The 24,661-nt window shown below is 40.5% G+C and overlaps 1 protein-coding gene across 2 annotated transcripts in view; it reads right to left on the bottom strand.

Annotated features, from left to right (window-relative positions):
• Positions 1-24,661, bottom strand: part of RABEP1 (rabaptin, RAB GTPase binding effector protein 1) — a 43,986-nt gene that overhangs the window by 10,148 nt on the left and 9,177 nt on the right. For both annotated transcript variants that reach the window (XM_040082849.2, XM_040082850.2), the window contains exons 2-9: positions 15,518-15,646; positions 13,410-13,613; positions 12,038-12,198; positions 6,511-6,624; positions 5,058-5,193; positions 4,113-4,291; positions 3,075-3,200; positions 478-945 (exon numbers count right to left, since the gene is read on the bottom strand). In XM_040082849.2, the coding sequence (XP_039938783.1) occupies positions 478-945; positions 3,075-3,200; positions 4,113-4,291; positions 5,058-5,193; positions 6,511-6,624; positions 12,038-12,198; positions 13,410-13,613; positions 15,518-15,646 (1,517 nt within the window). The remainder of the gene's footprint in view (positions 1-477; positions 946-3,074; positions 3,201-4,112; positions 4,292-5,057; positions 5,194-6,510; positions 6,625-12,037; positions 12,199-13,409; positions 13,614-15,517; positions 15,647-24,661) is intronic.

Here is a 24,661-nt window from a genome sequence, read left to right as displayed (position 1 = left end):
ATGATGCAAGCCCCTAACAGTTTCCTGGAGCCTCTCTGTGGTACTTTGTGCGTTGGGCATAGTTTGGCTGCTCATTTCCAAAGTGTGCACAGCCCTCAGCAAAAGCTCCTGGCACAAAGAGCAGCGCTCCCAGCTCTGCTGCTTCTGCTCCTCTCTGCCCTCTCCTACTCACCCCCAGCTCCACTATAATGCCCTTTCCTCAGCTTCCCATTTTCTCCTGTTCTTTAAGTTCTCCCACCTTTTTTCACCCTCTCAGACAATACTGAGTTCAAGAGCCACCTCTGCCAGACCCTCCTCAAAATCCAAAGCATCTTGTGTTTAGTGAAGCTGCCTGTCCCAGCAGCAGGGCCAGCTCATACACCTCACATTGGACGTGTTTTACCTACAGAAGCACTCCAAGAGGGGAAAGGTGCCCTGGATGTGACCTCTTCCTTTCACACCTGGCTCTGGGCGCAGGAGGCAGAGCTGTGGACTCACCTCCTTCTGCAGCAGGTTCCACTCCGTCTCGCTGACCAGGCGGTACCCGCTGGGGGACACATAAGCACTCTCCATGCCCTGGGTGACACTGGAGAGCAGGGAAGCAGTCTCTTCTTGCTCTGGTGTCATTGCTTTGATTGCTTTTTCCTGATCTTTGGTCAACATGAACCCGCTGGGCATTTGCAGGGATCCAAGGGAAGCCGTATCAAAGTTCTCAGACGCTGAATCTGCTCCAACGAGCGGTCCAAAATCCGACTCATCCAGGTTCCCAGCAGATTTTGCTTTGTTGTTGTATCCTAAAGCTTTGGACTGTAAGGATCCAGACGTGCCCAGACTGTCTGTTGACTGTGCTCTCCGTAGTCCATCTTTAAACACATCAGTGTCTGGTTTGTTGAAGGATTCGCCAGAGGAAAGGAGCAAGTCTGCATCCAGGGAATGGACTGAGCCATGGGTGCTATTCACATGCACCTGGAATTGAAAATCAAGGCATAAAAAAAATTTACTCCATTTTAGTGGCACAGGAGGAATGCTGGACAGGAATTATCAGGCATGGCAAACTCAAGTTTAAATTTCTTTGGCAAGAGCATCTGCTCTCTAAGTTTAAGGTCACAGAGGAAGGGACAGAACTGAAATGAACCAGGTAGAATTCAAAAACAAATAAAACAAGTAAAAAAAAGTCTTAACAGAGTGCTTCTGTAAGACTATCTTCCTGCCAGACAAGCAAAAGACACAGTCACCTTCCATCTTCCAATATCTGGGGCAAGATGCTTCCCCTGAAGAGATGTACTTGCAACATCCCCTCTACAACCATAATCTACACAACAGAAGGCAGATACTCCACTTGCAAAGGAAATTCAGAAGTCTTTCATAAAACAAAACACTTTGCATTAACACAAAAATAAACAGAGAAAAATATGCTTTAAATCTACTCTATACCAACAAGAATGTTATTCTTCTATTTTTCTCTTCTGCTTTGACTGTTTGAATTAAAAAAAAAAAAAACCCAAAATATTTTCTTCACAAGAGTATTTGTACATAAAACAAAAAGAAAAGGCTCAGCTTAGACACAAAGGTACCCTGGGGAATGCCAGCACCAAAGCCACACCAATTGTCCTGTGATGTGTATCAGGCACTTGGGGCCTCTCAATCTATTTTTGTTTTTTGTAGCACTGAAAAGAGAGCAGCAATGCTTTATTTAAAAAGCACATGACTGCTTTCAAAATACCTTCCAAAATATTATGCACTTCTGCTTCGCCATTAGACACATAAGGAAGTAACACTGGAACCAGCCTCTTGAGAAAAATTATTATTTCTGAAATAGGTCCAGAGACCAGCAGGCTGCTGGCACTTCATTGTAACCTCTTTTTTATATATATATATATATAATGTACTACTGTTCTATGACTGTTGTAAATGCCTTGTCTTAATAATTTTTAGGTGTAGTATTTATATTTGCATGTATATATACAAGTTCATAACAAAAAAGTCAAGAGAATACAGACTTATATAAAACTGCATTTTCAGGCTGCAACTGTTCTGTGATAACCAAAACAATATTAACAAATCATCTGTTTGCACTGCAAACTGCCCAAGAGAGAAGATCTTAGAAGTTATAACAGATTATACCAAGCTGTAAGAACTGATGGATAATATGACTGATTACAACATATAAAACATATTTTGAACAGCTAAAAAGGTCATAAATAACAAAACCAAACACATATACAAACCCAAACTACTCTGAAAATTATGCTCCTTCTCAAAATATAATTTTCCCATTATATATCAATCTTAGAATCAAATAAAGTTGTGAATGATGGACTAAAGAATATGCTATGAACTGAGATTAAAGAAAACATCATAAATAAATTTTTGTTCCTCACCAATGTGCCTCATTTGCATATCTGGACATGGAAGATATGAAGCTAAAGAGTAGAATTAGATATCAGCTACATTTAGATCTCATGATTCTGAACATCTTTCTGTATTCTGAACTGTTATAAATCCTTGATAATAGTAAAGGAATTACTTCAGAATACATATATTAATGTATGTACTTTTTTTCCCCTTCAAAAAAGATAAAAACACTGGCTCATTCTGAAAATTCTCAAGTCTCTTGAAGGTTAAATAAGCTCACAAAAATAATCACAAAAATTCGGCGAGTTTTTATTAATTTTTCCTTCATTTGGTTCACAAAACCAAAATGGACCCTGAGAAATGATAAGTACAGAATTCAACAATTTGATTATTAGCAAAGTAGCTACAACACTCTTGCTGAATGTTCAGATATAATTGGCTTAATCCTGAACATTTAGGTGTGTTAAAAAGTGCTTAGAAATCCCAGGAGAATCTACCAGCAGTTAACCCCCAGAATGCAAAATGTAAATTACCATTTTTAATGGAACCTCTCAGGATGGTGCAGTATTGTCTTCCAATCTTAATTAGGATTTATAGATTCAGCTGCAACTCTGAGGACTTTTTATTGCCTAATAAGATGAGAAGCTACAGAGAATAGAGGGCTGTAACTTTGCATTTGTATTTGCAATGAACACCCTGAGGAATGCCCAAAGTGCAAGTGAAAGATTCTGTTGTTTTACCTCTTCATTAGAGAGCTGGGTAAGGGTTTCTTCAGGGGCCAGAGAACATGAAGCCTTGGTTTCATCATCTGAATCTTTTTGCTTCTCCTCCTTTCTCTTGCTAAGCCTTTGCTGATCATCTTCTTCCTAAAAATCAGTGATCAATAGAGCATACGCAGAAAACAGGATTCAGTTTTGCCATAGTAGTCATCAGCTTTCATGATAAACTCAGCTACAAAGAAGACACTGAAAAGGATTACTTTGGTTAAAACGCAGTGGCTATCACATAAAATATTCTTCTAGTTAATAAATACAGTGTTCATCTCACAAGGCACCCAAAATGACTTAAGTGAGAACTTTGCAAGTTTAGTGGCCAATTCATGCTCAAGTATGATTTTATTCAAAAAGCATATTACCTAGTATAAAATTCTAATTATAGAGATCAGCAAGTAACAAAACTAGCTGGTACATTGGCTGCTGCATAGAATATAAATATATAACATATCTACACCCCTAAAGGAGCCATTAACAGCCACTACACAAAAACAGTGAAACAGGAAGTGCCTTGATCACTAAATGATGGAATATAAGGAATCAAGAAAAAACATAATAGATCACTAAGTCATAAGTCTGTACAATCACTTGCATAAGAAAATTTAAGATGAAAGTCTTAATTTATGCCTAGGATCTGTCCTGGAAGACTGAAAAAAAACCTAGAAAGAAGTGAAACTTGCTGACATCCTTAACCCAGGCATTTTGCATCAGAGATGACTATTTCTTCCTCCGAGATTAATTTCTGGATATTTTTACCTCTTCATTTAACTATTGGCAACATTAGAGTTCCTATATACACCAATATTAAAATATTTGTCCAAATGGGGTCTATTATAACTGCCAGCTGTCATTCAAAGGGGAGATTTCAGTTACAACTGTCAGTTCTCATTTTTTTGAGCTATTACCCCACTTGCCTCCAACTCGTGATTTCCACACCTGTTACACCACAGTAAGCTTACAGTATTACAAAAAAATAAAAGCAAAAAGAGGAAAGCAGCAGGTAACCTGATCCTTTTTTTTCAGCTCTTCCACCTGCCGGAGCTGCTCTGAGGTGAGCACAATCTCCATCCTCTGCATGTCCCTCATCAGCAGCCTCTGGGACTCCAGGAACTGGTCATTGGCTTTCTGCCACGTGTGTTTCAGCTGGTTGTGCTGCTGCCTCTCTTGCTCTAAGAGATGGCAAACTATGCAAAAAGAGAAAAAATTCCTCTGAACCACAAGCGTTTAAATATCTTTCCCAAAGAGAAGCATTTTCAGCAATAAAAGTAATTACTGCTCTAATCAAGAACAGTCAGGCTTTGTTCAACAACTATTTAGGTTAATAATGTTCTATTTCAAACACCATTTTCTTAATTTCCAAACTTGGCTTGTGATTAGGGATGTATTACTGACAGTTCAAGATTTTCCAGTGAGGAAGACTAATGCCTCAACTTCATTCATGAACTCTCACAGTTCTGGGGATTTTATAGTCCTTATTTTCGGAAGATTATCTTCTCCATCCCTATTTACTTCAGCAGCAGGTTCTGGTTTTCACTCCTCTGCAGTGACCCTGGGCTGCAGTGCCCTACAGGGATACTTCCACTCTCCAGCACTCAGCACTGTCACACCTCAGGGAGCCAGGTCCATACATTACGGAAATAATGCTCAGAACTATGCACAAATACAAAACACACCTAAAATCACTTCAGCTTGCGATGCTTTAAGAACTTCGCAGATATTCAACAAGCAGCCTTGAGGGAATGAATGGCTTTGTTGTTTTTCTGTCATAACAGAACACCACATTCAATTCTTCTGCAAACACTTTATGGCCTTTCACATTTAAAAGTGCTGCTTCCCTCTCCCAATTTCTTTTAAAGAAATTCAAGTAAGAAATGATAAAAGAATTCACAACTCCACTGGGTTTTGCATCCTCAGTGGAGCAGAGTCAAAGGACTATTGTTAGGTAGGTACCTTCATGCAGCTCCTTCCTCAGCTTCTCTGCATCTTCTTGCAGGACTGATTTTTGTGTGTTGAGAACAGCCACGTACATCTCCAAGTCTGTCCTACACGACTTCTCAGCTTCTAAATAATGGTTCAGTTCTTTAACCTGAATAAAAAGAGGGAAATAACCAGTTCAGTGGGGGGAAGTTATAGTGCTGCCTGTTCAGGTAATGTACAGGTGCTGAAGGACCAGTTTATTTGCAGACATCACAAATATTCAACTACCAGTGTGCAATGAGTGCTTGTATTCATTTCTGAATCAGTTACTCATTAAAATTCTGCTAAGTCAAACCTATCAGCCTATCACAGTTACAACAGCTGGATCACAGCAGCAGCAGCACTGAGCACAGAGATGGTAAAAAGGGAAATATCTCAGGAAAGCAGACAGTGAAGTGATCACTGTGAAGTAATCAGTGCTGATAGCCAGGATCTAAATAGCTGATAAGTGCTGATAAGCCAAGAACTCCTTAGTTCAAAATAGAGTAATCATAGGAGTTAAAAAAAGTGACCGTGAGGCAAGCTTGAATTAAGCCTAAGACAGAGAACTTGGGGACAGACAAGAAAAGGAACTTTCCAACTCATGAAAGACTGTTGCAAAAAGGAAGGGAAATCTATCAACAAAGAGCAATTATATCAAGAAATACTGAAGAAATATATTTGGATTTTTTTTAATAGCATAGCTAACAAAGAACTGAAATGAGTGTCCTGCAGAATCTCCAGTGAGAACCTTTTAAGACAGGGTTACATAAACATCTGTCAGGCGTGATGCTTGGAGAAATGGATTCCACCTTGGAACAAGGAACAAATTGAAAGATTTCTTTATGGCACTATTCAGTTTTATGGTTTGCTGAGTCAGAAATCACAGGAGGTTTTATCCTAGAGAAAGCCAAAGCCTTGAGGCAATTCCTATGTGGCTGCACAGAACTGCTGTTCATCTTCCTCAGCACAGCACAGCACGGGACGTGCGACGCCACGCCAGGGCTCAGGCCAGCCGTGGGCTGTGACTGCACTGCTGGTGGGGACAGCTTTCCTGCCCTAGGACACCAAACCTTCCATCTGCTGCCCTCTGAGCCTTTCAAATGGGAAAGTCTGACTTCGGGGCTCCAAGTGTGACAGTAACCCTGAGGCCAGGTGGCTGGGAGAGCTGCAAAGCAGATATTCTTCTAGAGCTTTTTCTATTACTAGTAGACCTGGAGCTGTATAATTTATGCCAAACCCAGATCCCACACACACGCTGCAACTCTCAAAACAGAAAGATGCAAAAATGTATTTAGGCCAAACATGACATTTGAGCTACAGGACACAAGAAGGGCATGAAGAGTTTCCCAATACATCTTTTTCTCTCTTATGAGATTTGACTTGTCTGCATCTAACTAGAATGCTGCAAGATATAAATCAGGATCCAGTTAGAGCTCCACCTCACCTCTGATGCTGCTTTTATTTTTTCTTCAGCTTCTGCCAGTTTCTCCTTTAGGGCTGCAATCTCTTTCTCCATGGGCATCACAACCGAGCGCAGCTTCTCGGCATCTTCCTGAGCCTGGAGTTAAGACAATAAATTGTAATGCATCACCACAATTTTCACAACAGTTCCCGTTGCTGGAGACATTTGGAGAAAATCTCTACATCAACAAAAAAAAGCTGACTAAACTTCCACTTTCAATGCTCATCTTACTGCTATTTATTTAGCTCAGCAGCCATCTCTGTGACAATGGGCTGATATTACTCCATTTACAGAAGGCAACTAAATTTTACATCTATGTATGGGTTAAGCCACAAATATCTGTTTTAAAAGAGAATGTTAGCAAATCTATCACTCTTGATTCCTGGGAGGAAATGTATGAGTCAAGCATTTCAAAAAATGTGCTATTAAATGTGTTATTAAAGGTCTAACTGGCCCACAACCTGCTGCCACGTATGAAAAAACCCAAAAGAAGTGCTTGATGAGGTACTGACCATGCAGTTACTTACTCAAAAAGTTAAAAGCAAATGGAGCTGCACAGTAATGCCTAGTGTAGCTCAGTTCTCTTTTAGAAGATGATTTTTCAACTTTACATTACTACTGATGCAGCATCAGGTTCTGGTGTTACTGTACTGAATATTTCAGACTATATATAGACAATTTATCCCAAGATTTCTTTCAAAAGTAGTTCTGAGAAGATCAAAGAGCAGCAGAATTAGAGGACTGTTTCAAGGAAAGGAAAAAGGAGGCAAAGACAGGTAAAAATAGCAAGAATTAAAATGAGAAATCGCACTCTGTTCAAAACCAGAACTGCCCGTTGATGTGCGGCCCTGACATCCCCATTTCTTAAATGTTCTGCCTTTCCTTCATGGATGCACTACAGACTTTCCAAGCGAAAGGAGCAGCTCCCACAGACTCCCCAAGAGCCAGCAGAACACTCAGACACTCGCTGCAGTAAAACCCTTCAAGGCACAGAGAACTCCAGCATTCTAATTTGGGCTGGCTTTGTGCACGAGGCTCAGAAAGCTCAGTTGTTCTCTGCCTTCTGCTGGAAGAACTCAGCAGGGGAGGGAGGGCAGGGAACTGTGCCCCAAAGCTGGAGTTTCAAAAGATGACACCTTTCAAAACATCATCAGCAAAGAGAGACAGTAAATGATAACAGTCTGGTTTTAAAGCTAGACTAGAATGCAGGTTTTAGAGGTTACTCCTTGGCCTTTCAGTTTCTGGTGAGCTTACTGACGACTGTATTCTGAGCAAGGCTTTCAGGAAGAGAAATAGAAAATATTTTTAACCACTGAAGTTTTCTAACTTAAAATGTAATAGACAACACAAAACGTTAATGCAATACCTGTCAATTATATAAACACTAGTTTTAAAGCTTTACAGAGAATTCTGAACACAGCACAAAATTAAATTTCTTTACATTTCATTTATTTCCAATACATTTTGTCACTGCTGAGTACCAATAGTAGTGAGTACCAATAAAAACCATGAGGGAAGCAAGGGATGTCACCTGGCAGTGAATTCAATACCAGGGACATGTGACTGTCACACACACCCAGACCCTGGCACTTGCAGCCAGCAGCTCAACAGTCACATTTTTCAAACAGATGGGAGCAGGAGTTCCACTTTTGACGCAGCTTTATATTTCATTTATCATATCAGTTCTTTTCCTGTAATGTTATCTATAGCTGGTTTATATGGACTAAATACAGCCACACATTCTTTTCTAATTATTCAGGATAACTGCAGCAATATTTCACTGCCAGCCTGGTTTCACGTGGCTCACCACAGAACACAGAGCAACAAATGTGCCTGTGTTGGAACCAAGCAGTTCAGAGAAACAGTCAGGAAGTTCTCTGAAAGCAAAACCAGACTGTGAATGGCAACCAACTGCAAAGACAAAACTGTATCACATTCCACATACAGAAAAATTACTCCGGCTTTTACTGCTTGGTAAACAGAGCTGAAGTTTGATACCGTGGTTGCAACATATTGTAAAGATCCCTATTAAAGGTCAGTGTGATCTTGAGCTAAACACTCAGAACAGCCTCTCTCTACCAACAAAAGGAGTGCTGGGCCTTGGGTCTGCTCTTGGACATAAAGCAGAATTACTGAGACTCCAAATTCGAGGTTAAAGCTCCACTCAACCTTACAAGAAAGTGAGGCTATCTGTTGTGTTGAAAAATGTTACTTACAGTTACTGTCACATGTGGCAAGAGGTGCCACAGCATCAAATTTCCTGTGCTAGGACGTGTTATTCAGACTCTTACAGAGGTGTGATCCTTAAAATGTTTATTTCCTTTGAACTTTACATTAAACATAACTTGGCTGTCAACGGCCACAGTTTTACTCATGATCAGCTCATCTTTACTCATTTCTTAACTGAGAACCAAGCGCCCAAACCACTTCTGCCCCAACCAAACCTGCTTCCCCCAGCACAGGGGCTGCAGAACACACTGAGGGGACCTGCAGGCCACAGCAGGAAAATGACTCCATGGAGAGATAACGCTAAAAATGAGTCCAAGTCATTTTTAGAGGAACAAACACCTGCCTGGAGAAATCCCAAGTAACATTATACTTGAGCTTGTTCCTTAAAAATAACAAGTGGAAAACACACAGACACAATTTGAAGATTTCTCTTTAAAGCAGGACTAAACCATTTAAAAGTCCTCTAAATTTATCCCACCGTTCTTCACTATTACCAACAAAAATAGCTTATTGTGTATCAGATTTTATGGCCAACTCTGTCACAGAAATCTGATTACTCTCCCCTTTCAACTTCCCTTCTCCCGACTAATAAGCACAATTCCTAACAGGAGCCTTGTATCTCTCTGTCCACAAAATACCTGCTCTGCAGCCTTCTGCTACTCAGAGTTGGACACAACTGTGCTAAGAAGAGTATGTATATTCATCACAGCTCCAACAGCAAAAGAGATCCTTTCCTGAACAGAAAATGAGGTCTGACTTTAAAAAAAAAAAAAGGCCAAGTTAAATTTTGGCAGTGGGCAAAGTTTGGGCACAACTCATCCCCGTGCAGTTGCTGGCAGCCCGGTCAATCCCCAGCAGAGAAGTACACGGTGCTGTGGTAGATTGCTTCGAGCTGCTGTGAAAACAAAAAACCCCAGACCTATCTGATACTACAACCCAACAGGAAGATAGATTTTTATAAATCACTGGTAAGTTTTCTGAAAGATTAATCACTAGGGGAGCATGTTGATCGTTAGGTCAGGGTACCCACTTTTTTGAGTTTGGAAGGGAGATTAAGAAGATAAAGTTACAAGGTTTTCTTTCAAAAAAATATTTCTTGGAAATCATTGCTTTGTGATACAAAAATCACAGAACAGACAGATTCTCTGCAGAAATTAGCAATTTGCAAGCTGAAATATATTTACATGGAAAAGCAAAACAGCTGCTTCTAGACAAGAGCATGTGTTCCACCAGACATGATCTTTCTGACTAAAGAAGATATAAAGATGGAGTTTAAGCATTGCTGGCTGCAAATGCCATTTTGCATGAGGAATTGATCACAAGTCTTCAAATAACACATCCCAAGTGATCAAGAAAGTTCCTCTTTTCACACTGACTGCTGACACATGAATATTCATTATTTTGCTGCCCAAGCAAACCTTTCTGTGGGCTTGGGATTTGCTTGTTTGTTTTTAGGTAAAATTGAATGTCCTTTTCCTAATTTTGATCTAATTCTTAGTCTCCTTGAGGAAAAACCTAACAGGCTTAATAATAACAAAGAAGATTAAAACCTCATGCAAAGCAGTTTAAGCAATTATTTCAAGCTGCACTCTGAAAACCAGATTTCCCCCTCCCCCTCCTATTACATAAGGTACACGTTCCTCTGCTTTGCAGGCCTAGAAAGCTTTCCAAACTCCTGTTACCAGAGATTAATAAACTGATCACCTTTCCCTTTAGGATCACCAGGGATATTTAAATCCCTTTTAAAGGACTACAGTTGAAAATGCTATTTATCTGCTGTGCTAAACCTCTCTACTTAAAGCCACAGAGTTTAGGTGAGCTGTGCTGCCATGTCAGCAGCCTGCAATTTCAACTTACACAACCAGTAAATTCAGATTAAAAACCTGAACCAGTTGAGAGAGATTGTTCTCTGGAAGAGCTTATTGGCAGTTAGATGGGAGTGCAATGCCAGGACTTTTACACTATGAACTCTGCATCTTCTGGGTTTTCTGCAAGACTCACCACACTGATCCAGTCTGGAACCTCTACTCAGCTTCAACCAAAGCCTTTTTGTCCTTAATAAGACTAAAACCTTTTCTTAAAAACAGGAAATGTCTCACAATTGCAGTGGGTTTAGAACTGACTCTTACCATTGAAATCAGGGCTCCACGAAGAGCAGTCCCACAGCAATAATGCAACTACAACTAGCAATAGTCAGGAATCTCTTCCCTGAGTCTCAGAAAAAAAAAAAAAAATCCATTTTGCAACACTAACACGGATTGCTTGCTACAACATAGTAAAAATAGCTAAAATGTTTCTCATGTGGAATGTTTGTCGTATTCCATACTGCATTTCCTCTGCTGACAGCAAGAGGGAACAGGGACATGCAGTGATGTGGCAGATTACCAGATGTTTGCTGCCTTCTTTGTTGAATATAGATTCAGTCACCGCTTTAAAATTGTGTTAGAACACCTTCAAAACTAAGGTAAGCCTGCTGAGATGAGAAATTCATGAAAATGCAAATTATTAGAACAAGATAAACAAAGAGTTTTATAAAGCACTGATCTATTATGACAGGTTCAATTTCCTTCCTGTCTGAAAGGAAAAACATCAAATCTTCAACCTCCACAAAAAAAAAAATTTAAAAAATCCAAACTCAAGACAAGGCACCTCAACCTACTTCTATGAACTTTTCTTAGTCACAGATCTTTGAACACCTACAACAATATCTGTCCATACTCCAGGCAATTATTTTTCATCATCTAGAGGCAGTTGTTTTGTGACAGCAAGGTTCTGTACTTCCTAGGGAGGCAGCAGCACTGCCTCAGTTTGATACACAAACATGGCTTACTTTAGAGAAAGAGGAAAGACATCTTGGATATTCTGAGGTTTTTAATGAGCACTTTAAGTTTTTAAGACCTGGAAAAAGAAGTAAAAGTACAGAAGTGTAAAGGAAACTTTATAAAGCCTCACTCAATCCAGAAATACCCAAAGGTGGTTTTACTTGAGCTCATTTGACATCATGACAAGTGTCTTTACAAGGCTGTTTTTACAAGCTGAAGGCAAAAACTTTGCCATCTTCTCAGGTGCAAGTCTCTCACTGAACGCACATAATTAGGAACACAGCCGTTAAGGCTTCAAATGGATGAGGTCAGGACGACTTCCATGAACAAAGGCTGGCAGCTGGCAGGACCAGGCTGTGTGAACTGCTGAGGAATTACAGCAGGCATAGCAATGAACCCATGCGTGACCCCACGGGCCCACCCTCAAACAGAAACTGAGGAACTCCATTCCAATGTACCTTTTTCATTTCATTTTCTAGGTTTTCCTCCTCCTGGCCTTCAGAGAGTCGCCTCCTTAACTCTGCAATTTCCCGCTCCATGTTTTCTCGGTACTGGTTCCACTGAGCTCGCTCTTGCTCCATCCTGTGGTGATACTGGAGCTCATAGTCACGAACAGTCTCTAGAAAACAGCATTTTCGAAACTTATTTTCAATGTAAGTTAAAGAACAGAGCTTTAGGAAGTCCATCTCCAACCACTCAATGATTCACTAGAATTAATCAAAACTAGGACAACACTGAACTCTCCTTTCCCTTGGACTCCTGCCTCAAAACCCAAATACATAACTAAAAAATCCAAAGGAACTGAAATTCAACTAGTACCATCAACAGAACGGAGAGAATCCCCAAAAACTGTGCAACTCCTAATTTCAAGGCAAGTACATGACTAATACCCTGTTTAGCAGCACATTTTGTACCTCCAAGTACATAATCCAAACAAATGACCAAAACCTTAAAAAGGTACTTCAAGATGCAATGAAATTCAACCTTTTCACATAGTTTCCATTTGCCCAGGGTTCACACTAACCCTCTCAGGTCAGGACCCCTCTGTTTACACAGGGACAGCAGCTGGCACAGCTGAGCCTTAATCTAGATTCACGTATCTGTGTGGATCATAAATAAACAGACATTTGTGTACTCAATATACATGAAGGTTTGTCTGTTCTGGGTGAAAAGCACAATGAGATGATGGAAAAACTGCCCACAGCCAACAGGCTCTAGGCTCAGGATAGTGTGATCCTGTCTGTGAACCTTTAAGAAAACAGACATTTGTGGAAAGTCTGTTCCCAGTTCATATCCTTTTGTTCATTCACTTTGTCTCAGAAAGGTCAACAGCTGTGTAATGTGCAAATATAACAAGGAATAGATCAGAACTATCAAGAAAGGAAACACCCAGGACTGAGAGAGCAGCATGTGCAGTCACTGCCCTGGGGGAAGGCCCATGTGAGTACTGGAGGGAGATCTGACTGTGAGAGCAGAGCTGTGTTCACACAGAAGGAAAAAGAAAATCATGCTGGCAGCTTAAAGCTGTTTTCAGACTTGTCATATTACAGACATCATAGTTATCTTTGTGGAAGGATGAAGTATCACATTCACAGTCCCTCAAAAATGCTTTGCATATACATGAGGTTCCCACAGCCATGAATTCTAAACTCTGTCCTCAAGCTGACAATAAAAAAACCCATCAAGCTCCTTTTCACAGCCTTGGGAGCTACACTTCATCCAGCCCTTCTGCAGCTTTCCCAAGCCATAACAATCATCCACATTCTGTGGAAGAGCAAGCACAAATCCCTAAAGACATCAGGATGGCTGATCTCAGCAGCTGATTGTTACCTTTCATGATGGCCTGGAGGGAAGCCACCTCTTCCTGCCACTGCCTCTTGACCTCATCGATGGCCTCCTGCTTGGTGGTCTCTGACACGGTGGCTATGGCCTTGATGTTCTCCATTTCGGCGTGGGCTTCCATCAGCTGGGTCCGCAGCTGGCCCAGGTCATCCTGGGCCGCCTGCAGCACCGCATTCTGTCTTTTCAGGTCCTCTGAAAGGAGGATTGTGTACATTTAGCTTGATTAATGAGATCAATCTGAAGGGTAGCCCTAGTTGCTATGGCAAAGAACAGAAGGGAGTGAAGGAAGCACTGGTATTAAAACATCTACCTGTAATGACTGTACAAATGTTGGCAGGTATCTCCAGGGAATTCTGTTTCTTGACTTTGCCTGCCCCTGCCTTTTATTAGAGTATTTTATGGATGCAGACATAAAGCAGACATTAGATGTAACTAGGATCAATATACCCGATGAAAGTGAACTGTGCTTTTCATCGGTTCTTATTATTTAACTCATTCTGGTAATGAATGTGGAAAAGGCACGAACAGACTGGAAAACAGATTTTCCCCATTTCTGGGACCAACTTGGTTCATAATCTGGATGGAACACTTCATTTTTCTTGAACAGAAACACTCTGTGACCACTTTGGAAAGCCCACATAAGAAAAATACGCAGCCTAATTCACTCTTTACCGAAGACTTTGGTAAAAGTGAGCTTCTGCTAAGAAAAGGGATGCCTTCAATGGAACACCCACTACTTCCCTAATTGTTGCAACTATAAACAGAAATTAAACTAATTTCATATTACCCTCCTGAGCTCTCGGCTAATCTGAAACAAACAGCTCTGGAAGACATATATAATTAATTCCAAAAGCACTAACACAAAATATGTGTTTTATGCCCACACAGCCTGCTTCAATGGCAATCACTTTTAGCAGAAACATCTGGCCAGTACACAACCAACATCAAGCTATCTCCATGTATTTCCCTCAGGGCAAAAAAACCAAATCAATTCTGGTGCTCTCACCCCTGATAGAGAACATAGAACTCAGAGCTAATCAAGTATTTAAAAGGACATTACTCCTTGTGTAAAAAAACAACATTACATTAATCCTTGTGTAAAAAAAAACAACTCTGTAGCATTAATATTCTTAGTTTTCAAATGACAGTATTAAAGATGGGTCCCAACAGCCCCAATGTAGATTTAGGAAAGGGTCTTGGAGACAGAGAGGGGAAAAAACTTTTGGGGATGTAAAAAAAAGAAAAGTATTTGCTTGTACATTCTCCTCTGGTGTCCTTTCACTTCAGTACCCATGAAAGTTGTGGTGTTTTTTCTTTCCCTATCACGATTTATTTTATATTTTTTGACTGTACCAAATGGGATAATTATTGCTGATCTCATCAGTAGTGTCTTGTATCTTAAAGTTCCTTTCATCCAGCCCTAGAAACACAAGGCTTGCTGTATGATCTGATCTTCATTATGCCTGTTGGATTTCTGCTCTCATAAGCTTATACAGCAGCTGCAGTCTAAATGCATTATGTTTTGGCTCTGCTTTCATATGTTAAAGACAGGAAAATCATCAGATTTAGAAAAATCAATCTGGCTCTCAGAACAGCTATCTCTACTCTCTGATTCCTTCATCAGATATTTGAGCTCATATAATTTAGATTTTCCTATAAATTGTGTTATTGAAATAGATGCCCTTGGCTGGTATTAAAACTTTTGTAACATTTGCCTGCTTACCCTCAGATGGAAATTTAAGACAAATAAATGCTACATTAAAAAAAAGGCCACAGAGTACAAACAGTACAGCATCCAGGCAATGTCCTTCCATTTACCAGATCAGCTCCTGCTCAGAGAGCACACCCTGAATTCAGGAAATTAGTATTAAAACTCACTGGTGGTGTTTCTGCAAGGACATCAAGTTGCTCTGGCTCCTATCCATGAGGCAAATCTTTAAATTTAATTCTAAAGTTCATTTTAGAATGCTCAGGAGTCACCTATTGAATCTCTTACATTCTTATTATAACTTTTTAAAAGACTATGCTTCATACAGGGATTATCTGAAGATGAAGTTCAATAAACTTTAGAATAATTCAGAGAACTGAGAACTTACCTTCCTTAGCCAGGTATAACTCCTTAAATTTTGCTCTCTTTTGATTAAATTCTTGCTCAAGTTGCTGCTTTGTGCGCAGAAATTCTGCATTGACCTTTTCCAATTCTGCTACCCGTTGTAGAAGAGCATCTAAAAATAAAGCAGAAGATAAGGTACGTCACTAACAGTGATCCAGACATCCCATTCTGAAGGCTGAGGTTTGGGGCTTACTCTTTTTAAAATATCTTTACTCATTAGCTCTGCTGCTGCCTCATGATAATGAGGAAAACTAGCCAGTCCTTTAAGGAACAAAGGAAGGCAGGTTTTCTTAAGACTGTAACATCAAATTCTAGTTAAACATCTCTAGGGGAATAGAGGGAACGTGGCAGAGAGTACTGCAGAAAACAATCTTCCAAAGAAAACCACAATTTGGTATACACAAGGATAGAAAAAAATAGAAATAATTCTGGTGATGTTTTGTTTTTTTTTCCCTGGGAAGTGTGTGAGGGCTGAGCAATAAAACACCAAGTGCTCAAAGGCTGAGGTCAAAGAAAACAAAGTGACAGCAGCTCGCCAACAGCTATGAAAGGGCAAAGCACAGGAAGGAAACCTTGTAATCTAAAAATTAGGTGCCATTATCAATCCAGTCTTCAGTTCTGCATGTTAACCAAAAGATGAACCAGATTACATCTGGAGAAGTTTGCCAGAGGACGACCACAATCTGCAGAGAATTAACTGACTGTAAGATCAAACTCTCCCTCATTTCCAGCAGGTAAAAACCCTCAAGGGTGCACATATATCACTCTGTTTTCCAGAATTTACCACATCAGCCCTTCATCTGGTAGTACAACAAAAGAAGGAAGAGCAGGAAGTCTACAAAGATTGTTATAACATGCTTATTTTTGAAAAAAAACCCCCATATGATACCATTGTATGATGCTATACAACCACCAACTTATCTGCATGTGCAATGTTCATTTCTTTGCACCTCAAGTTCAGAACTTGAACTTTAGGTGCCAGCTTCAACTTGCACATCTCAGAATTCAAATATGAAAGAGAAAGAAAAGACCAATGAGCCAGAACAAAATGCATCTCCCTGCTGCAATGAACTGGGGAAAAAAGCCATTCCTCTGCATGGGTCTCTGTGTGTTCTGCAAAAGCGATTTGTGGGCATTTTCCAACTCTGCCATGCAAAGTGAATCACTTCAGTTACAGCCTCCATACAGCACAAGCTAGATACACAAAATATTGATCCATCAGAGGTGTTGGTGTATCCCATCCAACACTTCCCACCACAATCAGGCAGTGAAAACACAATCCAAAGCGTACATGATCAAACGTTTAGACTCACGCACAGCCGGAATCAGCTCTGCAGCTAGCAGTGGTAAAACACTGGCTGGGCAACGCCATTGAGATGGGGCCAGTTATTTTTGGTACCAGATGACGTAGAGTAAGAGCAGACACAAACAAAAAGATCTTCTAAGAGCACAGGTATGTTTTACTGACTGCTGGTTTTAAGAGCTTATGGTGTTATAAAATGCAGCACTTAATCTGTTCAGCTCTGTACTGAATAAAAGATATATGCAGATATAGGAGTGACAAAACTTCAATGTCGCTTTTTTTTACAAAAATCCTGAATTTGTTTTTTTTTTTTAAATCACCTTAAATACAAGCACATAGAGGTTGCTGGTCAGAAAAACCTATGTGGAGAGTTCAAAGCCAACTGCACAGGAGTGTTCTTCAGAAAATGAAAGGAACTTGCAGCAAAGACACGCTGAGAGCAAAGCTTCAAGTGAGTTCAGAGAGTATCTGGATCAAAACCAGGGATGAAACAGCACACGTGGAACCAGGTCTGGGTAGGAAAAACCCTTCCCAAGGTTAAAGGGTTGCCTTTGATCTCCTGCTGAAGTTTTGCAAAGGGAAAGGGTTTGCTTGTGTTTCCACTCCCCCAGTCCTGTGTGATGCAGAGCCTGCAGCCACTGTGGCTCTGCTCCACACCCCATGAACAGCAGCACTGGCCCTAAGGAGCTGGGTTTGAGCTCAGCTTCAGCTCCTGAAGGGAAACTCTGGAGGCACCAAAGCCTAAGGGAGGCCCTGGTGTGCCAGGGGCAGCCAGGCAGCTCTGCACCCACAGGTACCACCCTGGAGCCTCATGCACACATTCCAACTGAACAAGGAGCAATGTGGACATCATCCACCTTGAACATACTCTTTTGAAGACCACACAAACTATTTCATTCTATGTAATAGAATTCTAGTAATCCTGAAAGCTAAATCAACTGCTGACTCAACTCTCCTGCCTTCAAAAGATGCATTGTTTACTTAATTTCTCTTTCCATCTTCCTTCAGCAGAGAGACGGTAGCAGCTGTGCTGCTGCTCCCATCAGAAAGTGCAAAGCAACCAAGCTGTATTTCTTCTGAAGGTGTGAGTTGCTTCTGCTGAGGATGAAAGAGCAAGAGGACACCCCAAGAGCAGAATATTCAAGTGCTTTAAGCTGGGGAAACAACAACCTCATCCTTTTCAAAGCCTCTCACCCAAACAGAAAGAGGGAGGGCAGAGTCACGAAGAAGGAAATGAAATTTAAATATTTACATTTTTACAGTATTCCCCCTCTCTGCAGCCTGGCAGTTATGTCTAAAAAGTAATAAATAAATAACTAAATAATCAACCCCCTCCACAACTGAGCTCTGGCAGCTGTCAGGGCCAGCTGCAGGCATTCAAAAAAAAAAAAAAAAGCAGTTTAAGATCTCAACTGCAGGTCATCCATCACTGCAACTGTGCACTAACATTGTTCTTTCAATTCTATACAAAGTTTAAAGTTGCTTTACCACCTGTGCTACACATACAGCACAGGACAGACCTCAGCACATCTCCACTGCAGTGTAACAAGGCACAAACTTGAGGACAACAGGCCATTATGCACGTTAACATCAACCCCCCCCCCAAATGCACCTGCGTAAGAAGTAAAAGTGAGAGAAAGTTTATTTTCTGAGACATTCTAACAACTACCACCTCTCTGCTAAGTGATAAAGTTTACAAAGAAATTATTTTCTTCTTCGGAGAAGAAAATTCGTACGAAAGCCAGACAGACACTGCCCAAAACGCAAGTGTGATCCCAAGCCCAGACTGCCAGGCACAGGTACCCTCGGGCTGCATGGCACAGATTAAAGTCCACCTGGAAATGCACTGGAGTCAGTGGTAGGAATGAACTCATTCATAGATTTCCAATTAGGCCTTTGTCATTTATCACTTCATTTTCACTGTGAATTCTGGTCCAGCTCACCCCAGGCCTGTAACAGAGCTGAACACAAAACTCAGTTGCCATCACAGGCTATGAACTTGACGCCAGCCCCCAAAGCAAGAGGTGCATTTTGCAGAGTCAGTATTGCCCGAGCTGCCAGGCGCCGTTCCCATGCTGCCAGTGGCAGCTATCAATGTTTAACGAGGATGAGGGGTAGAGTAAACAAAGCCAGGAGATGGGCAGCGCTGGTGGAGCTGTGCCCGACGGAAACGGGATCCGCTGTCACACACGGCACCGGCGCAGGCACGGAACACTCTGTATTTCCTCACAGCAGTAGTGTGAAGACCTAATTCCCTATTTAGGGCCCTAAGTCATCAAGAAACAAACAAAACCCGTCAAGACCCAATTTCTTAACTTTGGAAATAACGCCGAGAAAACTTCTAATTAAAATTTATACGTTAAACAAAAAACAAAACAAAACAAACAAACAAAAAACCAAACAACAAACAAACAAACAAAAAAACCCCCACAAAATTCAAACAAGAAATCCTTTTGGCCCACAATTTAAAATAGCACTTTTTCACAGATTATTAAGCCAAATAGACTACAGATGACAGAGTTATAGATGCCAATTAAATCACTAGCTTTATTTCTAGCTAGCAAAACAGATTTAGCAGAGAGTCTCCAGGTCAGACACGGGGATCCCCATCTCCTGTGGAGCACTGACATTACAGCAAAGCAAAGTGAATGTCATCATGTGCCTTAACCAGGGAGAAGAACTCAAAAGAAGGGCAGCAAAATCCATTTCAGAGCAGACTCATCGATTTACAGGAGAACCATGAAACTGCTGCAATGCATGAAGAGAAACTCTAGTGAAAAAAGATACAGCTTTCTCTTAACCCATTGCACAGCAAAATTCCAATTCTAGGAAAACACTAGAACAAACACACATTTCTTATTGACTAGTTATTTATATGCTGTTCCACAGATCAGCTCCAAAAAGGATTAAATTTTATGTATGACAGTTTCCAGTTACACAAACATGTAGCGATCATTCCAGAACTAAGACAGACAAAGCTGATTATCAATAAGACTATTTTTGAGTACCAGGTCTATTTATAAAATTAATGCCATAGAGCTTTCTGCTTGATATTTAAAGAGTCAAACATGACATCAAGAGTTCAGTGCAACATAGCTGAAATATGAAAGAAGAACAGAAAAAACCCCTACATGTACAATCAACTTTTTGGAGACAAAAAAATATATTGTTTCTATAATTTTCTACCTTTCTTTTGCTATCATGATTTCTTGAAACAGAGGTGTGGAAAAAAGTACTTATTTCTATGAGTTTCTACTGTGACTTTCTACTATTTTCTATGAGTGCTCATTTTCATCTATCATGACATCATACTGGAGCCAGTACCACTACATAAACTTTTAATCTAAGTCTGCCACCAGACTGCTCATATAGACTGCAAAAAGCTTTTCTTTATTTTACTCAAACAGGATTTGATGAAAAAAGAACAAACAACCCCCCCACTCTGACAATACACCCCAATCCAGCTGTTTGCATAAGGCACTCAGAAGCAAAGAACAGATTAGGGTTTTTTGAACAAGCACGTTAAACAGAAGCAATTCCTGACTTATGAAATGGGGTTGCTTTATTTTCAAGAAAAAACATTTGACCTTACACACAGATATCCAGCAGCAGCAGATCAAACTAGAGGGGAAAAACAAAACAAAACAAACAAACAAAACCAAACCAACGACAAAAACAAAAACAAAAAACACGCAAGAAAATAATTACTGGCTTTTCTCAATCTTGCATTTGCAAGCGTCAAGCATTTTATTTACTGGGCCAAATGGCTCAAGCTCCCCGGTCACACACTTTCCTTGTTTTATTTGAGGACGCAGATGAGCCCTGACTTCTCACTTGCCACATTCTTTTTTGGAGTGGCACCAAACACCTCTGACTGTCCCAGCTCCCCTTTCAGGGGGTTTCACTGTGTGTGGTGAGGAGAACTCAAGCCCAGCAAGGGGAAAACCAGGGGGTTCTGCCCCACAGCTGTGCCCTGGCACGGGACCTGCTCCCCAGCACCGAGCTGTTGTGCAGAAGGAGCTCAGGCAGTTCCCCATCTCGGGCAGCGCAGCTCTCAGACACTGCTGCATTCATCCAGCCATTTCTGGCTGATTGTGCAGCTGAAGGTTATTTGACAACCACAATTTGTTCTCTATTGACTAAACATTCGCAGGCAAACAATCCAGTACAAATTTAAGGCCAAATCCATAAAAACTCGGTGTTACTAACAGATGCAGATATCACCGTGCAGATCTGAGCCTTGCTGCATCATATCTGCTGCAGAAGCTTTATATTTATTACAGTAAATCAGCAAGTGCAGGATCAAAAATATTCAGCCACGCATTGCACGTTACCAACATCTAACCACATAATAAATACTGTATTAACATCAAGTGGAACTTTGCAATATATTATTAAAGTGTGAAAGTAATGTTATTTTTTAATTGAAGTTGAATGACAAACATCTTTTCACTATAGCCTGTAACCTCAGTAGTGCCTATTCCCACTCTTTATTTTTCTTTTTTATGCTAAACATTGTGTGACATCTGACATTAAGGGTCTTAGAGAGAAAATTAAAAGGCATCACTAAAAGTAATTAAAATCTGAAGAAATTTAAATGTTTGAATAAATGAGAAGACTTTCTTCTATAATACAATCAAGAATCACAGAACGGTTTGGGCTGGAAGGGACCTTAAAAATTGTCTCATTACAATGCCCTGGCTTGTGCAGGGACACCTTCCACTAGATGAGGTTGCTCCAAGCCCTGTCCAATCCGGCCTCGGACACTTCCAGGGATGAGGCAGCCACAAGAAAAGAACAAGCAAAAGGGGAAGAGTAAACAAAGGTGCTTTACATGGCCTAATTAAACCTGCAGAGACAAATAGCCATATGCAGTAGCAGCTAAGTAATTTTCCTCAACAGCAGAGCAAACATCTTCAGGCACAACTGCAAGGAAAAGGCCAACACAGAATTTCTCCTTCCCCCTTTTTTTTTCTACTTCCACTTCCCACTTTTTCTCCCTTTTCACAGCACTCACAATGTGTTAACTACTTCCTTGCTTTGTTATTGCCTCTTTCATCTCCTTTCCTGGACACAAAAGCAGGCAGATGCTTCCTGAGGTCCTGATCTCCATCTCCTGACACTCCATTTCACTCAGTAAAGGAGAATCACACCTGACTTCCAGTTCGGTAAGTCCACTCCATGTGACAAGGAATGCTCTTCTATACACTTAGTCATTCTGACCCCAGGTTAACTTAAGTCTAGGTTTAAATTTATGCTTAGTTAACCATTATTTACATTGGAGTGCAACGGAACAGTGCTCAGTCACATCAAGTATCACGGGAATGCACTTAAACATGGATGTCCATGTTGACAAAAGTCAGCTTGAAGTTTTTTCCAACGGTTTCTTTTCATTTGCCAAAAGCATCATTTTTTTCCCAAGGACAGTCCCCTACCCCCATTATTATAGCCTGGTTTTTAATACATCCCTCTCACCATAGTAGCTGGTTCTCTCCTTTTAACTTGGCTGCCATCAGAACTCTCAGTTCTTCACCAAAGTCCCAACTCAATGAACAAGAAGTTTTACTATCCTTAGTTTTCACTCTATTTCATCTCAGCCACTGATGTTTTGGTGAGGAAAACAGTTCATCAAGAAATTTCAGGAAAACACTATTCGTTTTTTCTAAGAAAATCAACCACACCCTGTGCTTTATCAATTCTTTGAATAATTTAAATAGGGCAGCAGTGGATAAATCACAGAGTTGGAAAAGTCAACCAGACAACACCATTAATGGAATCCTGTGGAAAGGATTTTGGCTGTATCCTGCTGCTACCACCAGTGAATCTCCTCAGAAATGCGGTGTTGCTAAGCTTGAATGAATATCAGAGTATTTCAAAAGTCAACAGCAAGCTACAGTCTGGTGAACTTTGACTTCATCTACAGTGACACAAAATGGAGAGAACAGAGTTACCAATCTCATCATAATCACCAGCATCTTCCCTGTTCCCTAAGTGCTTGCATCTTGTTGCCCTTGCTTTAACAATTTTCGTTTTTATATCTGCTCTTTTGAGGAGGATGAATTAAAAAAAAAAATCAAACAAAACAAAACTGCTCAGTGTCTCCTTGGATTTATGAAGGGGGTTATTTACTCTACAGGCTGTGAGCATTTACTCAGACCAGTCACTGCTTGAGCAAACAAGAGCAGGGTGATGGCAGCACAGAACTGGGGAAGGTGAAGTCCCCAAGAATTGGGAAAATTTCTCCAAGAAGGTTCACAGCTGGACTGCACCACTGCCAGCTCTAGGCTAGCCTAGGTAGATCTCCACACCCTGCAGGCACAGCCTGAAGCGATCAAAAAGCTCGGCAAAGCTTTTTGGGCATTTCACACACCTGAGCTCAAACAATGCAGCTGTCAAACCCGTCACACAGTCCCTGCCCTTTCATTTACCAGCCTGTCCCTCCTCATTACCTGCACGGTAAACACCAACAGGTGTTTTAAGCAGACACAGAGGCTCCTCCAGCCTGGAACCAGACCTCCAGCACAGCCACCTATTCCCTTCCACAGCGTTTGAAAACAAGCCCCCAAAAATGTCAAGTCACATAAATCTTCCTGACCAGAGCGAGACTGAAAATATGAATGAGCCTTCATATTTACACAGGAGTATTCCTGCCAAGTTTTTTCCACACTACCATGTCTCATCATTGATATGATATAACCAGAAAATCCAGAACTGGATTACACGTGGCAATTCCACTTGACAGTAAGGTTTTCAGTGTGTCTTCCCAGTAAAAGAAAATTTAAGTTGAGGATATTGTCTTAGTTTCAGTAAACCACCAGGAATCTGCTGTTCTGATCAAATAAAAATATTTCAGATTGAGAGTCATTTAGAGAAAGATTCTGATATATATTTCATTTTATAGGAGATCCCCTACACAATTTGCACTCTGAGCAATGTAACTGCAACACCACTAATATAACTGTTCTCTTAAAATGTAAACATTTGCTAAACCCAGACAACAGACTGATTTTCTTTCAAGATAATTTAATTGCTGACTCATTTGCAGTGGGAGGGAAAAAAATCCCTGTGACTCTTTATTGTATGTTTATCACTTCGCCTACAGATTTATTAAAGGCTGTCCTCTTCAGGCAGAAAAATGGGAATAAAGTATGACTCAACTCTCAGGAAAAAACAACCAACAAAACAACACAAAACAACCCTGCTGCATTGTTCGCTTGGATGAAGTAAGTTAATATATAAAAGAAAACCATTACATTAATTCCAAAATTTCCCCAGACACCACTAGTCTGAGATCTCAGGCTGTCTTCCTGTTTGTCATGGGACCAAGAATTGAGGTGTTGCTTTGAGAGCATTCAGGCTATAGATCACCCCAGGTACTCTGCTTCTCAATTTCTGAGCAGAAAGAACAAATTAATGATAACACACTGAAAAAAATCAAAGGAAGGTAACAAAAGTTAAATATAGCTCAGCCAAGAAAGTGATATGGAAAAAAACCAGAAAGAAGCCAATGTTTGTGAATTTACATAGGAAATGGCTTCTGTCATTTACCATTGCTACAGATATGAGGACATTGCCATTTAAAGCAAATTGGCATCTTTGTAGACATTCTCAAAAGCTGAAATAATCACAAGAGCATGGAAACTCATTTCTACATGCACAGCTGCCAGACAGCACTACAGTAATTTCACAGGTACCAGAAAAACTTCAGAAATAGCAGCAACTAATATACAACTCAAGAGTTATGGATGTGAACGAGCAGCACAAAAGGGAGCTAACACCCAATTTCTTTCCCACTGTGGTTCCCTATTCATAGTTTCATAATCT

Source organism: Hirundo rustica, chromosome 19 (assembly GCF_015227805.2).
Source record: "Hirundo rustica isolate bHirRus1 chromosome 19, bHirRus1.pri.v3, whole genome shotgun sequence".
Taxonomy (NCBI): domain Eukaryota; kingdom Metazoa; phylum Chordata; class Aves; order Passeriformes; family Hirundinidae; genus Hirundo; species Hirundo rustica.
Note: the sequence above shows the minus strand (reverse complement) of the source record. Positions and strands in the feature narration are given on the sequence as shown.